The sequence below is a fragment of the Natrix helvetica genome (assembly GCF_964273705.1).
Source record: "Natrix helvetica genome assembly, chromosome: 3".
In the NCBI taxonomy this organism is placed as follows: Eukaryota; Metazoa; Chordata; class Lepidosauria; order Squamata; family Natricidae; genus Natrix; species Natrix helvetica.
This window is the reverse complement of record NC_138549.1, coordinates 29,669,632-29,689,987: the sequence shown is the minus strand read 5'-3', so window position 1 is coordinate 29,689,987 and position 20,356 is coordinate 29,669,632. Positions and strand designations below refer to the sequence as shown.

Genomic DNA, 20,356 nt, shown 5'->3' with positions numbered 1-20,356 from the left:
AAGGAACATTTAAGTTAGGGAAATGAGGGAAAAGCTAAAAGAGAGGGAGCAATGTCGGGAGACAGACAAAGGAAAAGGGGCTAAGCAGGTGAACAGATGCGAAAGTTGGAAAGATAAGAAGAAGGTGAGATGGAAGAAGAGAGGAAATAGTGTGTGTGTGTGGGGGGGGGAAATAGTTGAATCATAGGCTTGGAAGAGAAGGCCTTGCAGTCCAAACTGCTCAGACCATCGCAGGCCTGGAAATCTGGAAGTGCCATCAAGTCTTTGCAACATTTAGATTGATTTGCTATTGTTGGGTTTGATTTCATCCCCAGTTACAGATGACATGTGCATTGTTGTATCTACACTTTCATGGTTTTTATGCTGTTTTAATTATTGTTAGCTTCCCAGAGTCATGAAGATTGTATCTTAATAGGTTAAATCATGGCAACTGGACCAAAGTTTATTAAAACTGAGTCTATATGACAAGAGTTAATTCTTTCCAATGACTATCTAACTCTCTGCCTACCCAGATTTTCATTTTGATGGAAAAGGTTATTTGAATGAGTAACAAAACGTCTCAGTTTTAAAAAACTTTGGTCCAGTTGTCATGATTTAACCTTTTAAGATACTCAGTTCCTAATTAATGATCTCCTTTAGAGATGGTCCGTTGCTCTTGTATCACTTTAATCATCTCCTTAATATATAGTTATTAATCATCTCCTTAATATATGGTTCTCTTTTTTTTTACATAGGTCCTTCCTCCCACAATCTATATGAGAGTAACTGAAAATGTTCCTCAGATAATTTCTTTTATACAACAGCTTGTTACTAATGGATATGGTTATGCAACTCCACAAGGTAAGACTTCCCAATCTTACGGTAGTCCTGTGATATGTTTGCAGTTGTTAGTATGTTGCTTTGGAATTGGCTGGGGCATCCCTGGCCCACATGTATAGATAAGGTGAGTGTTAATAACACTGTTGCATTTGTGCATTAGTGCTAACTTTTTTATTGATGAGATTGTGACGCACGGCTTGTTGAAAGACCGTCTCAAAGGAGGCAGTGTAGGCTAACAGGCTAAATTGCTAAGTGAGGGCTTATCCACAAGTCCCCTGCAGCCTTCTCTATCACTTTGTACGTTCCTTACCACCCACCACCCTTTCCTTCTTTCTCTTTGCTTGCAGCTTACTATTTTACTGGCAAGGGACTTTGGAAATAATTGGGGTAGAAACATGGGTGAACCATTTTTAAGAAACAAATTGACCTAACACCAGATTTACCATTGAACAAACAGTAACTGCTTCTAATTTTTGCTTGTAGAATATGCATCCCTTCACTGATTTCGGAGACTGAGAAATCTGCATCCTTGGCATGGCCTTTGCTTCAGTGGGTTTTGTCCCTTAATGTATTCTTGTCTCTTGGGTCTGCTGTGAAATTTTTCCTGCTTTGGTACTGAAATGTCATCATCTCCAGGGAACAACATACCCAGGAACATTGCTTTGCATCTTTTGTATAATATGGGCTAGCCTGAATTGTTGCCTAAAAGTAGAGGCATTGATCAATGATTCCCTTGAGTAATATACCAATTTCCCCCATCTTTATAATAAGATCAAATTGTTTATTTCCGACAGGTAATGTTTATTTTGATGTCCGTTCTAGGGGAGGCAGATACGGAAAGCTAACGAATATTTATCCTGAGAACCAAGAGGAATTTGGTATGTTATTGACGGTTACTGACCTTTGTACAAGTTTATTTATTTACTTACTATACATATTTCGTCACTAAGATTCTAGAAAGTTTGCAAAGGCCATAAAATACTATTAACATTAACCAGCCCAGCGTAAAGCAGTAGCGGCAATATAGCAAAAATAAAAAGACTGACTACCTTAAAAAAAACGTGTTTCCTGTAGCCTTTCCTAGAACTGTAGACTCGACCAGTTGTAGAACTATTTCCATAACGTGAGGTTTCCCCACGAGTTAACTTTATCGTTATCTTGGCAGATGCATAACTGAGATCAGGCCTATGTTTCATATAGTGTGTGTCATGAAAATAATTAACATTTCTGTGAACTCGTTGGATTCCATAAGAATTTTGGTTGTAAATAAATTGCATAAATAAAATGAGTAGAACGAAATTGGACACAAGATGAAAATTACACTCCAGCTTCATTATGAGCCGAGGCAGCTCAGTGGTTAGAGCAGTGATGGCTAACCTTTTTGTTGTTGGGTGCCAAAAATGCGAGGGCATATGGGCGCAATAGCGCACGCGTGTGCCAACACCCATAATGCAACGCCCCCCCACAGGCGCATGCATGCACAACCCCCCCCCCCCGGCTACTAGCCTCCAAGCTGAGCTTGGTATTTCCTCCAAGGGGCTGGGGGAGGCTGTTTTCACCCTCCCCAGTGCCATTGTAACTTTGAACAGTCACTAAATGAATGGTTGTAAATCGAGAACTCCCTGTATTTGGGATTCCTTCTTGTCATTCAGCTAAATGAGGCCATGACGTCTACACTACAAGTCCTGATGGATTTCTTTCAAACATTGAATTCCGAATTTTCTCTTTAATCATATCATCACTACTTGTTACTGGCAGGGTTTAGTGATAAGAGCTACAAGAAGGATTTTGCTCTCTGGAAGGCAGCCAGACCTCATGAGATATGCTGGGATTCCCCCTGGGGGAAAGGAAGACCTGGCTGGCACATTGAGTGCTCTACAATATCAAGGTCAGCTCTTTTTCATTTCCTATTCTTGCTTCTGTTCAAGAACATGCTAACCATACATAAATTAACATAAAACATAAATTAATAGGAATCGCAGTTTGGTACTGTTCTAAATGCACACTTGGAAACAGACTCATCTGAATGGCACGATGGCTAACTAAAGCCAACAGCTTTTTGTCTCCTTTGCAGCTTGAAATCTAAACTAACTGCTGTGGTCCATAGCATTGTCATCCTGAATGTTGATTGATTGTGACATACGTCTCTTGTGTTGAAGCCAAGCTTGTAAGATGATTGTGGGGACTGCAATAAAAGAATGGGAAGGTGTTGACAGACTTTTCTGTGGGTTATGAAAATGAATGTTGAGTAGTGTTTCAGTAAAGAATTGATTTCGTGTTTTATATGCCTTATGTCTTTGTACTGAACCCATCAAATTTGTTGAAAGTGGTGGGGGAAGGCAGTTTAGATATTTGCTGGATCCTCTCCCAGGTCAATTTCCTTGGGCCTGATGAAAGGAAATGCCTCAAATAAGACAGCTTATAAAGCCAGAATTGTATATTTTGCAAATAGCTCTGTGTCTCCTTTTGTCTAGAAAAATCCCTTACAGCAATTATGTCTATAAGGACCAAAGTGTTATTTGTCCTTCACAATGTAAAGAAGACATCAGAAAGCGTAGCTTTTCCAGGAACTGTTCAATTAAATTAATGTGAGGTAATGGATGAAGAGAAAATAGTTCCAATTCAGTTTAATATATAAGTAATATATAATCCAGGGACGCAGTGGCTAAGACACTGAACTTGTCGATCTGAAAGTTGGCAGTTCAGTGGTTTGAATCCCTAGTGCTATGTAACGAGGTGAGCTCTTGTTACTTGTCCCAGCTTCTGCCATCCTAGCAGTTCAAAAGCACGTAAAAAATGCAAGTAGAAAAATAGGGACCACTTTGGTGGGAAGGTATCAGCGCTCCATGGGCCTTCGGCATTTAGCCATGCCAGCCACATGACCACGGAGACATCTTCGAACAGCGCTGGCTCTTCGGCTTAGAACGGAGATAAACACCACCCCTAGAGCCAAAAACGACTAGCACATATGTGCCAGGAGAACCTTTACCTTAATATACAATCCATTAATATTCAGTATAATTAAATCTATATTAAAGTCTGTAAGGTTGAAAATGCTAATGTAAAAGTAATATTGATGTGAGCCAGATATTTCTTTACTGTATCATACATTTTAGCACAATCTGGGCCTTTAGAGGCAATCTAGCATTTCCTTTTGACAATTTAGATGCTAAGAGCGAGGCTACATGTAATTATCCAGTGGCACTTTTGAATTAAACATAACGTTGTAGAAAATCAGATCTACCACAGTCTGGACATATTGCAACATCCAAGTAAATGGCTTTAATATATTAAACTGAATTGGAACTATTTTCTCTTCATCCATTACCTCACATTAATTTAATTGAGCAGTTCCTGGAAATTTAAATCACATTTAAACTGAACAGCAGGGACAGAAAATTAATTGATACAGAACATTTCTGTCCCCAGCAATCTAAAATTCATAGGGTTATCAGTGCGTGTAACAAAGATGTTTGTGCGGGTAAGATTATCATTCCCGCTGTCAAGCAAAACCAAGCATTTAATAGTGAGTGCCATACCATGTGCATGAATCATACAAGTGGCAAGAAAATAGGGGCAGTCAGGCATAACACAGGTTATATAGACAGTAAACACAGGGTCAATCAAAATGGACTCAAATGTCTATACACCAATGCACAGAGTATGAGGAATAAACAGGGCGAATTAGAAATTCAAGTAAAAGGGCAGATACGATATTGTTGCCATTACAGAAACTTGGTGGGATGAAATCGACAAATGTAACATACAGCTAGAAGGATTTAAATTATTTAAAAGAAATAGACCAAATAAAAGAGGAGGTGGAGTTGCACTATATATAAGAAATAATTACCTCTCTACAGAAATAGAGCACAACAATGATGAGAACTATCTTGAATGCATTTGGGTCAATATTAAAGATTGGGGGGGGGGGGGGTGACATTGCCCTAGGTCTATATTACAGGCCACCCAACCAAGCAGAGGAAGTAGATGAACTTTTTGCTAGTCAGCTAAGGTATGTAGGAAGCACACCACAATAGTAGTGGGGGATTTTAACTACCCTGACATCAACTGGGAAACAAACTCTGCACCAAGTGGAAGATCCAACAGGTTCCTAAAAACCTAGCAGACAATTTTGTTTCCCAAAAAGTAGAGAAGGGAACAAGGGGATCAGCCATTTTGGACTTAATTCTCACTAACAGAGAGGAAATGATAGCAACAGGGAGAAAGCAGAATTATTTAACTCATGTTTTGCATCTGTCTTTAGACAAAGGGATAAAACAGTCCAACCTATCAAAAACAGTACCACAAAAATCAGATTAGGAACACAATTTGAAATAGGGAAGAAAATGGTAAGTGAGCACCTGTCTACCCTAGACGAGTTCAAATCACCAGGACTGGATGGATTATACCCCAGAGTTCTGAAGGAACTGGCAAACGAGATCTCAGAACCACTGAACTATATCTTTCAAAGATCCTGGAGCACCGGGGAACTACCAGAGAACTGGAAAAGAGCTGATGTCATTCCCATCTTCAAAAAAGGGAAAAACACAGATCCAGGAAACTATACACCTATCAGCCTGACCTCAATACCAGGAAAGATTCTGGAAAAGATAATCAACCAACGAATTAGCGAACACCTAGAAGCAAACAAAGTAATAGCCAAAAGCCAACATGGGTTTGTCAAAAACAGATCATGCCAGACTAATCTTATTGCATTCTTTGATAATGTGACAAAATTAGTGGACCAGAGGAATGCCACCGATATAGTTTACTTGGACTTTAGTAAGGCATTTGATAAGGTAGACCATAACCTACTACTAGATAAAGTAGAAGAATGTGGGTTGGACAGCATCACCACCAGATGGATTTGTAACTGGCTGACCAACCGCACTCAACATGTAGTCCTCAATGGAACTGCATCTTCAGGGAGGGAAGTATGCAGTGGAGTACCCCAAGGCTCTGTTTTGGGGCCAGTACTCTTCAATATCTTCATCAATGATTTGGATGAGGGAATAAATGGGGAACTCATCAAATTTGCAGATGACACCAAGCTGGCAGGAATATCCAACACTCCAGAAGATAGGCTAAAGATACAGAAGGATCTTGACAAACTTGAACATTGGGCACTATCTAATAAAATGAAATTCAACATTTAGGCAACAAAAACGAAATGCACAGGTACAGTATAGGTGATACCTTGCTCAACAGTAGTAACTGTGAAAGGGATCTTGGAGTCCTAGTGGACAACCATTTAAATATGAGCCAGCAGTGTGCAGCAGCTGCCAAAAAAGCCAACACAGTTCTAGGCTGCATCAACAGAGGGATAGAATCAAGATCATGTGAAGTGTTAATACCACTTTATAATGTCTTGGTAAGGCCACATTTGGAATACTGCATTCAGTTTTGATCACCACAATGTAGAAAAGATGTGGAGAATCTAGAAAGAGTGCAGAGAAGAGCAACAAAGATGATTAGGGGACTGGAGACTAAGACATGAAGAACGGTTGCAGGAACTGGGTATGTCTAGTTTAATAGAAAGAAGGACTAGGGGAGACATAATGGCAGTGTTCCAATATCTCAGGGGTTGCCACAAAGAAGAGGGAGTCAAACTATTCTCCAAGGCACTTGAGGGTAGAACAAGAAGCAATGGGTGGAAACTAATCAAGGAGAGAAGCAACTTAGAACTGAGGAGAAATGTCCTGACAGAACAATTAATCAGAGGAACAGCTTGCCTCCAGAAGTTGTGAATGCCCCAACACTGGAAGTCTTTAAGAAGATGTTGGATAGCCATTTGTCTGAAATGGTATAGGGTTTCCTGCTAAGCAGGGTTGGACTGGAAGACCTCCAAGGTCCCTTCCAACTCTGCTATTGTATTGTACGTGAATATTAAATTCCTAGGGTGACTCCCAATTTTCTATTGATTTTAAGCAGAAGTTTGAATATCAATTTTTATTAATTTATTAACATTTCTTTAAATCTAATCATTGTTCATTTGTTTGTTTCAATTATTATTTTAATAGTCTAGTGTTTGGGGGTCATTTGGATATCCATACTGGTGGCATAGATCTGGCATTTCCTCATCATGAAAATGAAATAGCTCAATGCGAGGCTTATCATCAGTGTGAACAATGGGGAAATTATTTTCTACATTCTGGTAAGTTCTAGTTTAAATAAACTTTTACATTTTTTATTCCTTTTATTTAAATATCAGGATTCAGGAAATTACATGGCTATGAAGGACAGTTAACTTTGTGAAGAACACATTAAATAAATCAAGATATACAGTGACTATCATAAAGTGTGCTTATTTCATGGCATACAAGATGTTTCCTTGTTGGAACTATTGAGGTTGCTTATACCTCGTGATGTTCTACCATATGGAATACAAGTTTAGGCAGGTTTTATAGCATGAGTCACTTTAATAGCTTGGAGTAGCTCTAGCTGACTTTTCCAAGGATAAACAGTGCAGGGCTCATCCATCCATTTGGATGGTTTACATTAGAATTTAAGACAAAAGTTTACTTGGACCCTGATTTCCAGAACTGATAGAAATTCATAAAAGTTGATTTTGCTGTCCTCTTTCTCTCTGAACATCCTTCAAGACGTGTGGCATTTGGAGATTTTCTTAAAAACACGTAAGGACAAAGAGCTACTCAAAGCAGAGCAGGAGCACTTTTCTAGAATGGAATTTTGTTATACAAGAAACTTTTGCCCCGTTTTAGACATTACTACTACATCCTCTTGTACTGCTGGCCACTTTGCTCAAGAGGGACTGTAAAATTCCTTGGAATCACTGAGTCGATACGAACATACATTATGACGATGGATATTAGAAAGTGAGATAGGCGGTACCTAAATTTGATAAATAAATAATATTGAGATTCAAGCCATTATATTCTTGGAAATATTTACATAGAAATACTACAAGACATATTCTGATTTCTGAGCAGAGGAAGGAAGGAAGGAAGGAAGGAAGGAAGGAAGGAAGGAAGGAAGGAAGGAAGGAAGGAAGGAAGGAAGGACTTATTTCTGAAAAAAAATGGTAATATTTCTGCAAATATTTTCATTGTTGTTTTTGTCCTCCATAAATATAGTTTCTTGCCGTTAAATGATAAACTCTATCTTCAGGCTGCCTGAGTCCCAGAAAATAAAAATGGTACTTGCCCTTTGCATTTGGGAGGGGGAAAATACAAAGGTAAAATTGAATAATAGGAAACACCTTGGGGAGGTAGGGGTAAACAATCTCATTCCTTTGTCCTTGCGGGAGATGGGTTTTTGCAATAGGCTATAGCCTCTTTGATAACCATTTTATGAATAGGAACACCAAGCTATGGCAGCCATTTTGTGAGAGCTTCCATTATAATATTTTCCAAAATACTGAATGCATCTGTCGGCCCGCAAATCATTGCATATCCAGATTTGTAGAGGAAAATTGGTTATCTTTAAAAAAAAGAAGATACCTACATTTGAGAATACACATACTCAGGGTAATTCTTTTAAATATTTGTTTAATTTAAGATTTTGAATGTAATACTTCTGCAGCAGTCCAAATGTCTAGGGCAGTTTATGTAATTTGATCACTTAATGACATCACACAAGTGACATATATTTAACAGACATTAAATTTTGAATGGCCAATTTCCCCCAAGTCTTTTAAAGTGTTCTGAGTTTTTCAGCATGTAGTTCTTACACATTGTTTTACTGTTCTTGTAGTAGTTTAGGAAACAGCAGACCTTTTAGTGTTACAATTGGTGAAAGATTCAGAATTTTACAAGAGAAAAGATTGGATGTTGGTTTAAATTGATATAGTAATTTTTAAATATTTAATGTCTTTAACTAATATGCATATCACTTTCCTTAGTTAACCTTCTGGTGACTGATTGCTATGATGCTATGATCAATTCTCTTATGTCTCTTTGTAGTACTTGTGTTTTGGTCTGTGACCGTAAATAAAATTTTAATTTAATTAATTAATATGCATATCTTAATGTATGTTTGCCACCCTGAGTTATTTATAAAAATAATAGACTGGGATGAAAATAAATAAACATTACCAGGACAGAAGCTGCTATATTCATTAAATTGTATGGGTTTTAAAATTTCTACAAAGTTTCTATAACTTGGTGTGAATTAATAATTGGCTATAATTATTAGTTTGAGAAAATAAATGGTCAGTGTTCTGTAACAGAATATAGAATGAAAGTAAAGTTATTAATATCTTCTAGCTGTTTTTACAATATTTATGAAATGTATTGATGGCTAAAACATACCCTACTACATATTATCAAATGTTGAAATCCAACAATACTGAGACAACTGTAAGTTCTTGAACTATAGCCTATAAAATAAATTTGAATTGGTTTTTATCTCAGGAAGTGTGTAATTTTTCCGAAAGTGGACTAAACAATATACAAAATGTTTCATAGAATGTTATCTGAAGGAGTAACTTTTTTGCCATTAAATATATCCTGTGATTAATGAATTGATAGAAAATGAGAAGTTTTATTATCTCTTTATTTGGCAGTATTTATTTACTTAAATTTTACCATAAAACACATCCTTAAGTCAATTACCAAAAATCTATTTTTATCTGTGGGAGGTTTAGAATTCTTCTTACTATTTATTGGTATATAAAAACAATGGCTACGTATTTAAATAAGAGTGTTGAAGCAGTCACATTTTTTGTTTTCCTGTCTCCTATTAAGAAAAATAATTTTCTTTTGTCTTTCCTAATTCTGGAACACTTTTTGTTTTTAAAACAAAGCAGCAATTTTCTTTTTCATTCCAGGGCATCTCCATATTAAAGGGAGTACAAAAATGTCAAAATCGTTAAAAAACTACATTACAATTAAGGTACAAGTAAACCTACGTTGTCTAGCTATTTCTTAATAGTGTTTTTCTGGGCAAAGCTGTACCTGCAAGGATTTGAACTGTGCAAAAGGTGGGTGGGAATTGGCTTGTGGAGGCTAGTGTGAAGAGAGTTTGAACACAGGAGAATTGGGATCCCTTCTTGAACAAATTTGGTGGGCATCTAAGACAAATGTATATAAAGGCAGATAGAGTAATAAGAGCTTCCAGTTTCTGTTCTTTAAAGTTGGGTGGAATCCTTAAAAATGAACAGTATAGTCCTATGCATTATTATGCAGCATTTACTCTCGTGAGGCCACTGAGGCAAAGGGTCAAATTGTATGTTTAAAAAAGAGAACATTGCTCTGTTTGCTGTAACTGCCTGTCCCCTTTCTTGCAAATTCAAGATACAAAATATACCACAGTATCTGCAATTATTTGTCAGCAGTTTTCTGCCTTCTACACCTCTTACTTTCCTTACTATCCATCTCTTGTTCCTCTTATCCAAGAATAAGCTTTGTTCCCTGTTTGATTCTCTGAGCGATCCTATTAGACCCAATATATAAAATAGCGCTGGTCAGGTGACTTGCCACTAAACGGTGCTGGCCTTTTTCACTGAGGAAATTGTATCCCTTTCACTTTGGATTATAATAGAATGAAATTAGTTACCATGTGCCAATATGATATATATTTTCAGTGTGTTTTATCCTGGGGTTACTGAATAACTGTATGATGCTTTAATGTATTTTACATTTCTAAAATGTTAATGTTTCTGAAAAGACGAGTAGACCGTCTTATGGGAATGGAAAAGGGCATTCATAGTGACTGTATCATGATGGGCTTTTGCTGTCTTGCATTTCCACATCTCTGCACCCATAAGAAGTAGAGCTATGCTTTGTTTTCAGTTTAAGCCCCAAATGCTTTGTCAGATTTTATGATTTGGGGTTTAAGGATGATTGTAGAAAGGGAAGAGCAACTTTAAAAAGAGGAGAAAGAGTTGTGGAGGCAAAAGTCTTCCAGCTGAATCCCAGAAGCCTTTCCTGGGGTTAGAAACATAGTGTGTATATGCGTTATTTACAATGTGGGATGACACACACACTTTCTGGCAGTGTGCCTAGCTCTCATTGTGCTTGTATTTGTCTTTCTTTGCTTTTGTCTATATCATGGGTGTCAAACTCAAGGCATGTGGGTTAGATCCGGCAATGTGGTCGGATTTGGCCCATGGAGCCGTCCTGGAAAATGTAAGGGGCCTGCCTGCGTCACTTTGGCTTGGTCTATCCACGTCGCTTCGGCCCGATCTAGTAGCATCAAGCTGGCCACGCCCAGCCAGCAATCCATGAAATTGAGTTTGACACCCCTGAGATAGATAGATAGGTAGGTAGGTAGGTAGGTAGGTAGGTAGATGGATAGATAAATGATAGATAGATAGATAGATAGATAGATAGATAGATAGATGATAGATAGATGATAGATAGATAGATAGATAGATAGATAGATAGATAGATGATAGATATAGAGATAGATGATAGATAGATGATAGATAGATAGATAGATGATAGATAGATAGATAGATAGATAGATAGATAGATAGATAGATAGATAGATAGATAGATGATATAGATAGCCAGCCAGCCAGCCAGCCAGCCAGGCACAAACACACACGGACACGGACACGGACACACATATGAAAAAATATCAGTTTTGCTAATTGGTGTGGACAGATTTGTTCCAGTTCAAAACCTGAATAAATCATTAGATCTAAGAACAAATATTGGCATACCTGCATGAACATGAAGTTGATAATGTGCTACTTTTTAATTTAGAGGTTGGGATGTGATGGAAAGCATTTGAATTCTGAAATGGGGTCCATCATCCATGCCTCGCCAAATTCTTCATAATCTAACTCTCTTAACAGAATGAAGAATGAGTCTCTTTCTTCTCTCTTTTTGTTTGTTTCCTTAGGATTTTCTAAAAGAATTTTCATCCGATCAGTTCAGAATGTTTTGTTTGCGGACCAAATACGGCTCAGGTAAGAACACTTCTTGGACTAAATATGACTTTACAAGATATATATATATTGTTGATGAAGTTGCAATTAGAGGCTTATTTTATGTGCATGCCTCTGAAATAAATACTTTTGTTTTAAAATGTTTTCAGGGGAGAATTTTAAATTTTCAGGTCATTTTATTTCGTTCTTAATTTCAGCTAAACTTTAAATTGTATCCTTTTTCCAGCTGGCAACTGAAGGGAAAGGCCCTGTTCTATTTTCATAGCGAAATTGATAAGAGTTCAGGTTTTGACTGATGCAGGAGTATTTGGTGACTTCTTTGGTGAAGTTGGGGTTTAAATCTGTGTTCCGTTTACAGTTCAAAATATGGCCCATTTAATTTCATTGGCAGATTTCAGTAATGAAACACATTTTCAGTACCTTGAAAAAAATCTGCATATCATAGGGTTGTTGTAGGAAGACATTCAGCAAATGTCACTTAGAGCAGGGGTCCCCAATCTCCAGCCTGACCATGAAAGAGGTGGGCATGCATGAGACTGCATTTGTGGAAGTAGTCTGTGTGTGCAAAACCATCTCCCACTCCCACTGCCTGTGCCAGTCCGCCCAGCCGGAAAGGTTGGGATTGCTGACTTAGAGGAAAAGCAGGACATAGAATAAATCTAAGGATTTTTATTTTTTAACAGCAAGACTACAGCGTCACATTGATTGGCTATTTACTAAAATCTGAAATGGAACATCAGTGACATTGTTGCTTTTACTTGCAATAGATGCACATGGAAAGGCACATAAAAATATCTGCTTGTGTATTTGAAACGCACATCAAACATATCTCCTCATCTGTGTTCTTTGATCTAAAGCAAAGATATAACAAGCAAATCATGCCAAATTTGAGGAATGAGAACAAAGTGAAGTTTTCCAAGAATTTCTCCATAAGAGCTTTGTAAAATCTGTCAAAATATGGCCTATCAATGGTGGACCTGAAGCATTATTCCTTCTTCTTTGATCCAGAGTCAGCACAAAAATCCGTTTGTATCTGAAAAAGGTGCCCCCCCCCCCAATTATTATATGTGTTCTGTCTCTGACACCTAATCACTATGTCTGCTTACCCTATCTGTCTAATCACCATGCATGCATTCACACAGCCTTTTTCTCTTGCTTGCTTGTTCAATCTCTGCTTTATTGTTGACTAGCTGATAACCCGGAGTTGTCCGGGTATTTATTTATAGGGAGAAAATGTCCGGACCAAACGTAATTTTTAATGTTAGATTTTCCCCCTCACCAGAGGGAGCCCTCTTATGGAGTACTGTGAAGCCGTTACCATGGCAACTCCACTGCACTGTGCAGGAGAAGTCTTTACGGCAGTATAGTAGAATCCATTTGAAGGCACAACAGGCTGTATCGTAACAGAACACACACCCGAGGAGTGTTAGGGTGTTTTAACCCCACAATATTTGTTTCCAGAGAGTAAGTCATCTGCGTACCAAGTTTGGTTGAAATTGCTTGAGGAGTTCCAGAGTTATGCTGGAACATACACACACACAGAGCCATTTTTATATGTATAGAGATTGTGCACTTAGTCTCACCCCCCCCCCCCCCTATTCATTCACCATACAAAACCAGCCTCTCCCATTCAGACAAGCTATCTTTCTGGGTATGACAATAATGCGGCTTAATGCTTCTGGTCAATCAAGATCACGTCATATACCTTAGTTCCCCCCAAAGCCAGTCCCATATAATTCGCTTATTATAACATCATAATGGTAAGTTAATCAGTATCTAGAGAATAAGCAAGATGAGGTTGATGGAAACACTTAGGACCTAGGCAAAAAAGGCTAAAAGATTTTCAAGTCAAGATAACATTTTTTTTTAATTTTTTTATTTTTAAATGAACACAAACAGACAAAAACAAAAAACACAAAACCATCTTCCATTACAAATTGTAGAAAGTGTGACGGTTGGTTACAAAAACTTCTGTGCGTCCCTTCCACAGTCATCATCTATAATTCATATCGAATCACATATTTTTAAATCAAGTATGCAGTATTTATATACATTGCTTTCATCATACTTCAGTCTTCATTTGACTGTAATTGTTTTTACATCCTTTTATATGAAATATTCCAATTTAAAGCAAAACCACATAATGGCATTCCATTAACTCCTCCCAACATCCTACAATAAAATTGCATCTTTATAACATGTTCTAAATAAAAAAAAATGATTATGTTTAATTTTTAAACTTCCTTTCATAGTCTCCATTTGCAATTTATATAGAATTTCCTCTTAACAAACCAATGCATATATATGCATTACTATCATTATCAATCATTTATTTAACTATAACCATTATCACTTCATTTTATACATAATACTCTAAATTTAACTAAATTTTATTTAATTTTTATTATCAGCTTTCATTACATCAACCTGTGTCTTTCCAGTAATAGTGCAGTCTTATGTGTTTTGCCATTTGTAGCATTAGCATTTTGATTAATGTCTTGGTAAGTCTTATATAGACTTCTCTTCGCAAGTTATTGTTCATTTCATTTCTTATGTAAACTCAAAACCCTCCATTTGCTTCTTCAATCAGCTTATCTTTAGTTACCACTCGTGCTTCTGATAAAGTTTATCTCCTTACTTCCATCAATTTTTCTCTCTTTTCTTCGTCTTCACTTTGAAGTCTGGGATAGAGTTCCAGTCCATCTATCTCCCCTTTCCATATTCCACTCTTTTCATTTCCAGCCAGGCTCGGTTTACTATAAATATTAACAGTTTTCTTGTTTCTTTGATTATTTTTCCCTTCCATTTTTAGAACTCTGTTCTCCACTTTGTCCATTTGATAAACATCCTCAAATTTTACTGAGCTGCGTTCTATATTCTCCAATTTCTTCTCAAATTTTTCTGTTACTGCTAAGATCTTTTGAATTCCAAACATAATCATTTGCAATGTTGAGGTTTCTTTTTCTTGTTGCGCCATTTTCCAATTTGTAAACACTGCCACTATAACATTCGAAGCTTTTAGATTTGAAGCAAGTTCATTTATAATCTTTCAAAGTCAATGTCTCTCCTCTCTCCATTCCAGCTATTGAAAGAGCTCCCAAAGAGCACCTGTATAAACAACCCGTGCTCCTCCCACTATCACTCACAGTAAACAAGCTGAGAGACCTTGAAATGTAAAACAAATGATCAAAGGGGGGGGAAAACAATATTTCCAGCTTCTAGTCTCCAAGTGACAGTGTTACTTCCTTTCCTTCTATTGTTACAGACCTCTTTGTATTCCTTTTAATATCTTCTTTATAATGTAAACTTACAGAGAAAAGAAAAAAAACTTCTTAAATGGAGAAATAAACCATCCAGTCCAGCATTGTAAAAATAAAGGAAAAAATTCTTAATCCATTGGTATGTAAAAAGAAATAAAAAGTAGAAGAAAATCTAATCCATTCAGTTTAAAAAATAGGAAATATTTGCAAAAGTTCCATCCATGAAAAAAGATTTTTAAAAACAAGGATAACACACTGTCTAATGTAGCTTAATTTTGCCGCTTACTTTCTTCTGTTTTCAAATTTAATTTAACTTTGATTTTTTTGGGTACTCTCTTGTCTAATAATAAAATTTCCTCACCAAACAGCACACTTTCTCTTTCCGCTTTCCTCCCGTTCTGGAGCTGTCCCAACTTCAGCAGCTTCAGTGGCTGCGCTTCTATCATCGGCAAGAAGAGGTTCTCCTGGATCAATCAGGGACTTTGCGATGTCCCTGAGGACGTACTCTTCCCTGTCACTGTCTCTGCGGGACAGTTTAGGTCCAAAAGGACCGTCCAGCGACAAAAGTATCGACTGCGATCCTGGAGCTTCGGAATCGCACGTCGTGCCGTCGCGACGCTAGCGCCTCCTTTCAAGTCAAGATAACATTTATAAGTAGCTCAGAGAGATACCTTCCTAATTCACTAAGTTATAAGAAGGAGGTGAGGGGCTGAGCACAATTGGACTTGCAGAATTCTGTTGTTATAGCCATTCTCAATAAAGTATGGTTTTAACCTACCTATGGAGTTAATTTCCTGGTCAGGTCTATTTGGGGAGCTGATAATCTTTATTTCTCACATAGTTATTAGGAATGTGGAGACTTTCTTTGATTCGATCCAAGGCATTAGAAATAGTACATTTTGTTTGATGGGGCAAATACATTTTCAGTGATTAATTGCTGCTTTGTGACACCTCCCCTCCTCCCCAGACTCAGCAAATCAGATTTTGGAGGAAAGCATTTCAAACACTAAAACAAAAGAAGAAAATGTGGGATGCTCTTCTTATTTTTCAAAAGTAGTCTTGCCTACACCAGTGAATAGCTTTAAAAAGTGTTTCAGAACAAGATGATTATTAGTTCCAGATTCCCCCAGTGACTTCCTCCTGAAAGCTAATATTTTCCATTCTCTTTAAATAGGTCTGGTAGAGTTACAAGGAAGGTAATAGAAAGACTGAAGAAATTACATTTCTGTCCCCAGAAATCTAAAATTCATAGGGTTATCAGTGCATGTAACACAGATGTTTGATTATCACTCCCGCTGTCAAGCAAAACCAAGCATTTAATAGTGAGTGCCATACCATGTGCATGAATCAAACAAGTGGCAAGAAAATAGGGGCAGTCAGGCATAACACAGGTTATGTAGATAGTAAACACAGGGTCAATCAAAATGGACTCAAATGTCTATACACCAATGCACAGAGTATGAGGAATAAACAGGGCGAATTAGAAATTCAAGTAAAAGTGGGCAGATACGATATTGTTGCCATTACAGAAACTTGGTGGGATGAAACTGAAATATGGAACATACAGCTAGAAGGATTTAAATTATTTAAAAGAAATAGACCAAATAAAAGAGGAGTTGGAGTTGTACTATATATAAGAAATAATTACCTCTCTACAGAAATAGAACACAACAATGATCAGAACTATCTTGAATGCATTTGGGTCAATATTAAAGATTGGTGGGGGGGGGGGTGGTGACATTGCCCTAGGTCTATACTACAGGCCACCCAACCAAGCAGAGGAAGTAGATGAACTTTTTGCTAGTCGGCTAACTAAGGTATGTAGGAAGCACACCACAATAGTAGTGGGGGATTTTAACTACCCTGACATCAACTGGGAAACAAACTCTGCACCAAGTGGAAGATCCAACAGGTTCCTAAAAACCTAGCAGACAATTTTGTTTCCCAAAAAGTAGAGAAGGGAACAAGGGAATCAGCCATATTGGACTTAATTCTCACTAACAGAGAGGAAATGATAAAAGGTGTTGAAGCCACAGGAACCCTGGGGACAAGTGACCATGCAATATTGGAATTCAACATGCAAACACAAGTAGTAGAACAAAGTGAAACCAGAGTCTTGGACTTTAAGAGAGCTAATTTCAATAAACTTAGAGAGAGCTTGGGGAAAATTCCATAGATGAGAATCCTCAAGGGGAAAACAACTCAAGAAGCTTGGGAAATTTTGAAAAATGAGATTACAAAAGCCCAATCTAGCACAATACCAATGAAGAAGAAAAATAACAGCTCCCAAAAGAGACCAGCATGGCTGCATGCATCTGTCTTTACACAAAGGGATAAAATGCATTCACTCTCTCTTTTGCGCCTAAGCAATAAACCTACTGTATATTTTAGTCAAAGCTATTAAATGCTGTGAAACATCTACATCTTTGATACTGGACTCAGTAGCATTACAGTACTTTTTCTTTGAGCTTACCCTGGAATCAGAGGTGGATTTCTGCCGGTTCACCCCGGATCGGGTGGACCGGTAGTGACAGCAATGGGAACCTCCGCCTCGACGCTTCTGCGCATGCACACGAGCGAACTGGTAGTAAAATAAATTGAAACCCACCACTGCCTGGAATGTGAGGAGGACCAAAAAATCTGTTTTATTGCACATCTTGTTTCCATTTATTCATGGAATTTGGGTGACACTAAAATAGATGAAGTAACAAGGAAGGGACCTTTACAAATATTTTGTTTTAGTGCTACTTACAGCAATCAATCTGCTAATAAGTCACCAGAATAATAATTTGCAACATCTGGACTGTTAATTCTTTTATTACTATTTCATCCTCGTATTACAGTATGTACTTTGAACAGTTTTCAAAGATGGAAATCTGATGACACAGAGTATTACTTGTTTTGATATCTTATTTATGTATTGTATCTCTTTCAGGCATTTATATTTGTTTATTGTCCCAAATATTGTTAAAGATGCTGCTATTTTTTTTTTAGTTTAATTCTAGTATTCTATAGAACAGATTCTACCAAAAGTGGAATTAACGGGGAGATATATGTAACAACAAAAGATCTACTTTCTTTGACGGAATAAGATATTGTTCTCATCTGCTTTGATAATTTTTGATATATGCCAAGAAATCCTCTAGTGAGAAATTTTGGATAGAGAAGAGGCAGGAAAAGAACAGTATTGTTTTGTTCTATTTTGTTCTATTTTCTGATATTGCCAAACTCTATATTAATCCATATAATTAAATTTATTTTCTTAGGAGTGGAATATAGTAATGATACCATGAATGATGCAAAGAATATCCTTCACATAATACATTCTTTTATAAGTAGTGCCAATTCCTACATGAAAGGACAGTTTGACTGTGATGCCATTAGGGAAGATGAACTTTGGGAGAAGTAAGTGCTATATTCTCCTTTATAATTTGCATTTGTGATTGATTTGGTGCCTTGTGGAGAAGAACAACACCGTAGAGATCTGAAGAGAAGCTGCTTCAAGCAGCAGGCATAACTTTAAGATATTTCCTTGTAATTAACTTCCGCATGTAAAACTAATATATAAGGGCGACTATTTATTAGTGTAGCCTTTATTGTCATTGTACATCATGTATACAACGAAATTGGTTTAATATGAGAATTTAGTATGAGTTGGTTGTCTGCTTGTTGGGCACCATAGACTGCAAGTGGGAAAGTAACGGAGTCTGTTTTTAGTTCATTTGCCTCTATGTATGTGGGCAGCATACATCTTCTGAAGGCTCACCTTTGTGCATTTTTTGTGCAATGCCATGGATGCCCAAATATTAAAAATAAGTTAATGACAAATTTTAGTAAATCTCATGTGAAAGCATGAACTTGCATGATTCAGCCACTTCATTTTTTTTAAAACGAAGCGCCATCTAGTGGTGGTTTGGGCATCTCAATGCTTACAAATGCCTGGATCTTAGCCCTCTATGTATATGTTAACAATTCCAAAGTTATCTTGTCTAGATCTAAAATATGAGTGATGAAATAGCTTTTGTTTTGTGTCTGAATAAACAAAACAAGTAATTCTTCACTTTTATTTATTTTTTAAGTAGGACACTATCATGAGTGAATTGGGGTATTGCTGAACGGAAACTTCTAGCATTCTTAGCCAGCGTGCATTTCATTCGTCATAACACAGATACACACATTACACACGCATGCTTAGAACGGGGATAATTGTAGAAAATGCCTGTGGTTTCCATTTAAAGCAGTTTTTCAGTTTGACATCTGAATCGAAGCATTTTTATTTGCTGTCTGGCTTATAGCAATGAGACAAAGGTTTTGTTTCCGGTATCTTACATTCTCCATTTTTCTTCAAGACTAGCTCTTACTAAGACAACAGTAGAGGAAGCATGTGCTGATGACTTCGACACTCCCAGGGCTATTCGTGCAATTTTGGACCTCATTCACCATGGCAACAGACAGCTTAAAACTGTCACTAAGGTAACCCATTAGGATACAAAGATCAGAAAGCGACAGTTGTCTAATTCTATCCTGACTGAAATCAGTGTATTATTTTTCTAGAATAAGTGATCAGGAAAAAAATAGCAACACATTTCATTCCTATAACAGGCTTTATCTGTACTGCATTTGCAGAAAGTCAACATTAAATTTGTTATGCTTCAAATTGTTCAAATTTTATTTTGGTCATTACTGTGCTGGATTAGTAGCAGTTTAGAAAGGATTCTGTTTTCTTTGCTAATCATTGGATTTTCTTTATATATGTGTGTGTGTGTGTGTGTGTCTGTGTGTGTTGTATTTGTGCTGATAAATAAATAAAGGGAGACTAGTATAGATCCATTTCAAGCTATTTAGCTCTCATCAGCTAGCCATACCCTTACTGGGATTCGAACCAGGGCTGTATTATATATTAGGCAGTTATATTAGCCACTAAGCCAGGGGTTGTAACACACATACATACATACATACATACATACATACATACATACATACACACACACACACACACACACACACACACACATATATATATATATATATATGTTTTTGTAGATTTTCACAGGTGTAGGTATGCTGGTTTTGTTGTATTCGGGTCTTTTCCCGTGTAAGGTTGAGATTGTCTTTGCAAAATCCAGCTAGAAAACCAAGGAATCTACGAAATACCATGCAAAATCTGCCCAGCAATATACATAGGACAAACAAACAGGAGAATAAATGCACGCATCACAGAACACAAGAACGCAGTAAGAAAAAAAGAAAAAACTTCCTCCCTTTTCCAGCACCTTAAAGCTACAGGACATGAAATCAACTTTGAAGGAGCCAGGTTAATCTCCAAAACAGAACACCTCCACAAGAGAATAATCATGGAAGCCATCGAAATAGAGAAACACCCTCACAACATGAACAAACGTGATGATACCTCCCGCCTACC

The 20,356-nt window shown here is 37.2% G+C and overlaps 1 protein-coding gene across 3 annotated transcripts in view; it reads left to right on the top strand.

Moving 5' to 3' along the window:
* CARS2 (cysteinyl-tRNA synthetase 2, mitochondrial) overlaps positions 1-20,356 on the top strand; it is a 39,193-nt gene that overhangs the window by 11,867 nt on the left and 6,970 nt on the right. For all 3 annotated transcript variants that reach the window (XM_081949489.1, XM_081949487.1, XM_081949488.1), the window contains exons 5-12: positions 735-840; positions 1,614-1,697; positions 2,578-2,707; positions 6,840-6,973; positions 9,608-9,672; positions 11,629-11,695; positions 18,201-18,339; positions 19,284-19,407. In XM_081949489.1, coding sequence (XP_081805615.1) covers positions 735-840; positions 1,614-1,697; positions 2,578-2,707; positions 6,840-6,973; positions 9,608-9,672; positions 11,629-11,695; positions 18,201-18,339; positions 19,284-19,407 — 849 coding nt within the window. The remainder of the gene's footprint in view (positions 1-734; positions 841-1,613; positions 1,698-2,577; positions 2,708-6,839; positions 6,974-9,607; positions 9,673-11,628; positions 11,696-18,200; positions 18,340-19,283; positions 19,408-20,356) is intronic.